The sequence below is a fragment of the Macaca nemestrina genome, chromosome 13 (genome assembly GCF_043159975.1).
Source record: "Macaca nemestrina isolate mMacNem1 chromosome 13, mMacNem.hap1, whole genome shotgun sequence".
Lineage (NCBI taxonomy): Eukaryota > Metazoa > Chordata > Mammalia > Primates > Cercopithecidae > Macaca > Macaca nemestrina.
Genome location: NC_092137.1, coordinates 107865111 through 107871179, shown reverse-complemented (window position 1 = coordinate 107871179; position 6069 = coordinate 107865111). Strand labels below are relative to the sequence as shown.

General features: G+C 42.6%; 1 protein-coding gene across 3 annotated transcripts in view; it reads right to left on the bottom strand.

Moving 5' to 3' along the window:
* Nucleotides 1-2130: 2130 nt before the first annotated feature.
* Nucleotides 2131-6069, bottom strand: part of LOC105471823 (nephrocystin 1) — a 69024-nt gene continuing 65085 nt past the window's right edge. Inside the window, exons 19-20 of one of the 3 annotated variants that reach the window (XM_071077126.1) lie at nucleotides 5133-5177; nucleotides 2131-3566 (exon numbers count right to left, since the gene is read on the bottom strand). In XM_071077126.1, coding sequence (XP_070933227.1) covers nucleotides 3294-3566; nucleotides 5133-5177 — 318 coding nt within the window. In that variant the 3' untranslated portion in view covers nucleotides 2131-3293. The other 2 variants (XM_071077125.1, XM_071077127.1) reach the window with 2 other exon arrangements.

Below are 6069 nucleotides of genomic sequence, written 5' to 3'. Positions count from 1 at the left end.
TGCTTCACACAAGAGGAAGCTGAGGCAGTTCACAGCAAAGGATATCCTATAATGCTGCAAATTGAAAAAGCCCTCAACTGGCAGAGGACACTGCTGGCTTCCTCTGTTAAACTGATAGTTTCCCAACTGCTACTGGGTTGGCAAGTCAAACTTGCTCCATTTGTACACAGGGTTATGTATTTCAACTGGTTTTATGTGAGTTGCTCTGGCCTTGCATATGAGATCCTAAACATTGAAGACAGACTCTACCTGCTCTTTAATATCTGCCTTTGACCCTAGACTTTCATTCCGAGCACCCAGGCAAGCGAGTTGCAACATTTTTCACCTCTGCAGACCTGACGGATATGACACTCAACCAATTAAGAGGTGGGGAGGGTGGGGAGGAGTGGGCCACATAGTTTACAGTTCAGACACCCCGCCCTGCCTGCCCTCCCATGGTTCGGGTGCGGTGAGTCCCCCTGGCCTCACAGGTGGGCACCACATGTGTGGTCACTCGGCAAAGGTCTGCTGGTGACCCTGCTGCTGCCCGCCCCCCACAACTTACTATTAATTCCGTGAGTTGCCGAAGTCATTCTCCTTGACACAGACCCATGAAGACTCATTTCCAGGATGTTTTTGGCTCCCTGACAACCTTTTCCTGTTTTGGAAGCCAGTAAGTGGCATTTAAAGTCACAGAGATTTTGTTGTTTGAAAAAAAAGAAAAAGATTCCACTGACTGAAGAGAAGGTGGAGCCTCTTAACGGCAGAAATGCCCACGCCCCTGGGTCTCCCCCTTCCGTATGTACCTCACTTTCTGGCCTAAGCTTCACTTAAGCTTTTTCTCTGGTGTCCCTATACTTTCCTAATGTGTCAGAAGCTATGAAGTCGTCCACATTTGTCAGCTCATGACACATTCTCAAATGAACATGGAAGACAGTCTTGGAAAATGCATTCTAAAAAAAGCCTTCTCTTCATGTTGTACATGCACTGAAAGAAATGCACTAGCATATTCTTTCACTCAAAATGCCCCACCCCTGGCTTAACACTAAGAATAAGCCAAATGGTTAAAAAAAATAAAAAGATGGCCAAGCATGGTGGCTCTGAAATTCCAGCACTTTGGGAGACTGAGGCAGGAGAATTGCTTGAGTCCAGGAGTTCGAGACCAGCCTGGGCAACATAGTGAGACCCTGTTTCTACAATAAAAAACACAAAAATCAGCCAAGCATGGTGGCATGTGTGTGTGCTCTCAGCTACTCAGGAGGCTGAGGTGGGAGATCACCTGAGCCCGGGGAAGTCAAGGCTACAGTGAACTGTGATTGCACCACTGCACTACAGCCTAGGTGACAGAGTGAGACCTTCCTCAAAAAATAAATACATAAAAATAAAAAATAAAAAGGTGGAGCTTAGAAATTCAAAGTCATTTCTACAGAGAAATGACTTTCACAGTGAGGAGTGACATGGGCTCATGTTCTTTCAAAAACAGGACTGCAGGGGACTAAGAGTAAGAGGAGGCAACTCAATAGGAGTAGGGAAAAGTCTCTGTCCACACTTACCACCTCCATTTGAAAGGCAAAACTGTCTCCCTGGGAGCAGGAGCTGGGGAGGGCCACGGTGCTAGAGAAGTGGGAGCACCACTTTGTAAGTGTGCCCAAGCAACTGATGGGCAAAAGGAAGGTGTTGGCCACACTCAGCCTTGTATCATGTGGTTGAGGGCAGAAGGGCACGCACAGGGAGGGATCTCCTGAAATGAGTTCCTGGAGAATGAAATCTCTTTTCCAAGGCTCAGTTCTCACTCGTCACATTTGTGGCTGGGAACCCTTTCTTTTTTTTTTGAGACGGAGTTTCGTTCTTGTTGCCTAGGCTGGAGTGCAATGGCGCAATCTTGGCTCACTGCAACCTTCGCCTCCCAGGTTCAAACAATTCTTCTGCCTCAGCCTCCCAAGTAGCTGGGATTACAGGCACGCACTACCACACCCAGCTAATTTTGTGTTTTTAGTAGAGATGGTGTTGGCCAGGCTGGTCTCGAACTCCTGACCTCAGGTGATCCACCCACCTCGGCCCCCCAAAGTGCTGGGATTACAGGCATGAGCCACTGCGCCTGGTCTGGAAACACTTTCATACCATGTTAATTTCTGAGACTGGGGCTCAAGGTAAATTTAGGTTAAGGGTTTAGGATAAGTTAGCTAGGATAGCCCAGAAGTTTCATAATACGACAGATCTCTAAAAATAAATGGCTCTTTTAAGGCAGCATGCCATCAAAAGAAAGTACCTCTAATGGGATTCTAATTATTTAGGTTAAACTCTTTCTCCTATTTTATTTTCATATGGAATTCTAAAAGGTTTGCACTGATGAGGCAGAACATCTTAGGCTGTTTAAAATTATACACGGTATCTTTACTTGGAATATTAGCTATGCCACTTATTAGCTGTGACCTTAGGCAAGTTACTTCACCTATTTGGCCTTGACTAGTAATAATAATAATAATAAAAAAAACAGTACCCATCTCCTATAGCAGGTGTGAGGATTAACCGGGTTAATGAGAAGTGCTCAGGCACACAGTAGGTGCTCAATTAACGCAGGCTGTTACTATTTATCACTAAAAGGAAAGGCTTGGGACATTTTACCAGCAGTCACAAGTTTATCTGAAATGCAACAAAACCTGAGTACCTCATCCTTCTTCTCTGAAAGGGTGAATCAACTCCAGTCTCCAGTGCCCGAAAGTCTGTTTTTGTTCTTTTGACAGAGCACTTATTTTCTTGATTTGAAAAGGCAAAAGCGATTCTGCTTTTGTACTTAATTAGGGTAAATCACATTCAAGTATCAGACTGAATTAAGTGATACAACTTTCTCAAATGGATCACTTTAACTTCCTCTTCATTGAACAAGATACATTTTATTAACACTCATAAATTTAAATATTTTGGATACTAGACCCTTATCAGTTAGATGATTTGCAAATATCTTTTCCCATTCTGTGGGTTGTTTTTTTCACTTTCTTGAATAATCATAAATTTAGTTTTTGACAAAATCTTGCTTTTATAGAAATCTATACCATTAACTTGAGTAGCTGTTTTTGAAAAAGATATTGTTTAAATTTAGATATAACAGTATTCCTTATAAAAATTTATTTTATGGTTTTAAAAAATATTTAAATTATTGCATAAGCATTTCTTTAAAAATACGGTCCGTAGAAAGAAAAGAGTAAAACCTAAGTTGTAAAGTGACAGTAATTTTTGGTTCCATCATTTTATTCACGTAATCGTGGAGGATCCATCTGATTCTGTGGGAAGCTGAGGGCTAGAGGCTGTCACCATCACACTGCATTCTTTCTCATTTCACCCAAGAAGTCATAGGTCTGCTCTGAAAGGTCAAAAGGTTCATGAATTCCGTCTGGCGACAGCAGAGCTTGGAGGGCACCCTGGTTTTCTTGGTTTTGCTTAAGGAAGTCAGTGATAACTTTCCATCGTGCAGTCTCAGACTCCTCTTCTGCCCACCTGAATGGGGGCAGGCGTGTGGAGTGGAGAAGTGGGAGCACGCAGTCATGGTAAACCAGGAGAAACGTGGACTTCAGGAACTCTTTGTCTCTCTGGGAAAACACCACCCCCACAAATAACATCGTTATTTTTAAAGTGTTAAAGTCTATGAACTCTATTAACTAAAAGCCACCTAAGACGTAGGATGGAGGGTGCCATTAGCGCCTGGCAGGTATCGGCTCTGAGCCAGCTGCTCAGGCAGGACATGGCGCTTCAGAAGTGGAAGCGAGCAAGAGTTACACAGAGTCCAGCGGAGCAGTTCTCCCTGAGAGCCTCTACGTGGCTCCACGAGACCAGGGTGTCTCCTAAGCTCCATGGAGGGTGTCTCAACATTCTGTCAAGGTGTTGCAGTCTAATTTTGGTGATGCCAGTGTGGTGACAGGTAAATATAACTAAAACAATGCCAAGTCAGCTGTACCTACTTACTGACAGCATATCAGAGATAACTGTCATGTTATCTAAGAGAATTGTAGCAGGCATTCTGCATGGGATCCAGAGTTGTTGGCTTATTACCAGCAATGCCTGGGATGAAGGATGAGGGGTCCTTTGGTGATGAGGATGTCAGACCCTTCCCCGAGAAGAATGGTACAATAGCTGTACCCATGTCAACCCCCGATGCCCACAGGCCATGGTGGGAATCTCAGAGAGCACAGCAAGCTGCGGGCAGAGCTGTCCACAGGCAGCAGAGTCTACACAAAGATATCATCCATTCCACCACACATGTCCACATGAGGGCAATGTCTACAGGCCCAAGGCTGCTGTACTAGAATAGCACTAAGCCTGACAGTTTTGGCAAAGTCACATGTATGTAGATGGTACTGATCAAATGGAGGCTGAAATAAGGATACAATGTATAAACTGTTTCCCAATTTTTAGGGTTTCCAGCTCATTTGTTATTTCATTTTCCTTGTAGATAATGAATCCTTTAGATTGGGATTGGTAAAGTATAGACTATGGGCCAAATGTGGCCTGCCACCTCTTTTCATAAATAAAGTTTTATAGGAAAACACTCACATTTGGTCATTTACATATTGTCTGTGGCTGCTTTTGTGTTACAACACCAGAGCTGAGTAGCGTGACCAAGACTATAAGACCTGAAAGGCCAAAAAGATTTTCCATCTGGCCCTTCCCATTTGCCAAATCCTGGATGAGAGCAGTCAAACCACTACTCACGGATTAAAGCAAGTTCAGATTGGTAATTACCATGATTTTACAGCAATGTAAGCATGAGCAATGCATTGTTTTCAATATATGGTACAGCTCAGGCCATTTTTTTTTCCTTCTCTCTACCTGATACAGCCTTTGAGAGGTAGAGAAGTTTTTTAAAATAAAAGAAATTTCATATACAATTGAGAGACTTTGGCTTAGAAACTTCCCCTTTATTTAAATAAAACTCAGTAATCCGAAATGGCTGTCCTGAACAAGTGCTCCTTCTCACATTAGTTAACGACCATGCATAACCCTTTTGGAATGTGTTTTTGCAGCCATAATGAAACAGTTTCCCTGGTTAAGAGGGATTGTGACTATGGCTACTTTTGCTAAAAAAGAGACATTATTCGAATGGGCAAGCAAACACCAGGTGCTGCAAATATGAAGTTCAGTGTGGAAAATCATATTACCTTCTCTGATCTTTTTAACATACTTTCTTTTTCAGCCCATGAACTCTAAAGAGCGAACAGAGATATTATATTAGTCCAAGTAGTAATAAGTCCTCACAACACTTCTGCTACTTTACTCTGTAAATAAACTTATGGACAGGGTTAAAAATGCTGTACAGATTCTAAACAAGCAAGAAGTGAATCTGTAATCAGGCATCTATTGCAAACGACCCAGCACCAGAATGACTAGGAAGATGTATCTGTGAAAGATGATGTAGAAACCCATAATTATAAATCAAAACTAACTTGAGAATAGAATAAGTGAAACACTAACACATTCACGCAAACTGTACAAACACAGCACCTGAATAATAAAATAGTATTAAGCTTTCCAAGTAAGACAGTAATGAAAATAGAAAACATTGCCAAATACCAAACTTTTCTAAAATTATCTCTGTCATGATGATGACAATGGTCAGAATGAGACAGATTGAAGTACAATTTTGTAAGTAAATATTTCTAATCTGTCCACAAGGCTTCACAGAAACTTCCTTAAATAAATAAAAACCCCAGAGTTAAATTAGCCCCACAAAAGTATGAATTTAAGACTTTCACTGTGCCAGTTCCTGGCAAACTGAACGCGTGGGTGGAACATGACCAGTCTCACGACTGCCTGTTCCAGGGTCTGGGTTCTGTGCATGTCGGCAGATATCCTCCTGTTGGCACCTGATATCATAGGTAACCTGAAGGCATCAGGCCTTTCTCGGCAGGGGGCCCTGGGGTGAATATAACATATGGCACCAATAAGGGGATTCTCCATAAAATAAATGATGCATTGACAGGGCGCTTCTCGGCAGGAGATAACAGACTATGCCACTCATGAGAACATTTTGGAATGTTCATACCTATTACCACGTGAGGGGACTATGGTCCTCCACCCTATTAACCGCTGTGCCTA